Source organism: Chiloscyllium plagiosum, unplaced genomic scaffold (genome assembly GCF_004010195.1).
Source record: "Chiloscyllium plagiosum isolate BGI_BamShark_2017 unplaced genomic scaffold, ASM401019v2 scaf_7105, whole genome shotgun sequence".
Lineage (NCBI taxonomy): Eukaryota > Metazoa > Chordata > Chondrichthyes > Orectolobiformes > Hemiscylliidae > Chiloscyllium > Chiloscyllium plagiosum.
The window spans coordinates 2,189-2,862 of record NW_025212941.1 but is presented as its reverse complement, the minus strand read 5'-3'; the positions used below and the strand labels follow the sequence as shown (position 1 = coordinate 2,862).

General features: G+C 56.7%; 1 protein-coding gene across 1 annotated transcript in view; it reads left to right on the top strand.

Annotated features, from left to right (window-relative positions):
* Positions 1–457: 457 nt before the first annotated feature.
* Positions 458–674, top strand: part of LOC122547506 (uroplakin-1a-like) — a gene marked incomplete at both ends in the record, with an annotated part of 2,393 nt that continues 2,176 nt past the window's right edge. Inside the window, one exon of the mRNA XM_043686116.1 lies at positions 458–658. Coding sequence (XP_043542051.1) covers positions 458–658 — 201 coding nt within the window. The remainder of the gene's footprint in view (positions 659–674) is intronic.

Sequence of the window (674 nt, the reverse complement as noted above, 5' to 3'; positions counted from 1 at the left end):
GTCTGTTTCCTTTCCTCCTCCAACTCATTCATGTCAGTAACTGTGGCCCTTCACTGGTTACAGGCCACAGCCTGAAAACCTCCCACTTTATCCCAACTCCGTTTTCTCCTGGTTAACCAATCCTCTCTCTCGTGCTAAATACTACCACCAACACCGCAGAACTAGGAGCAGGCCGTTCTGCCCCTCCAGGCTGCTGTCCCATTCTTGGCTGATCTTTCTGCAGCCTCGGCTCCAGTTCCCTGCCCTCTCACCCTAACCCTTAACCCCTTTTCCTGTTCCAAAATCCAACTTCCCCTTAAAACCATCCAAGGGGGATAGCCGGAGCTGGGCAGGGGACCCCCCCGAGATTCCTGACCCTCTGGGAGCTGGGGATCCTGCTCAGCTCCGTCTGAAACCTGCTCCCTGCTCTAGACTGTGTTAATGTGTCTCTGTATTCCCCCCCCCCCCCCCCAACAAGCTGGCAGCCATTGCCCTGTTTGCCGAGACGATCTGGGTGGTGACGGATCAGTTCCGGATTTATCCCGTCCTGGGAGCGTCTGGGAAGGACGATGTCTTTGCCGGGGCCTGGATTGCCATCTTCACTGGGTTCGCCTTCTTCTGTTTGTCTGTCTTCGGGATCCTCGCCGTGCTCAGTGAGAGCAGGACCATGGTCATCACGGTGAGGGGGGGGGCAT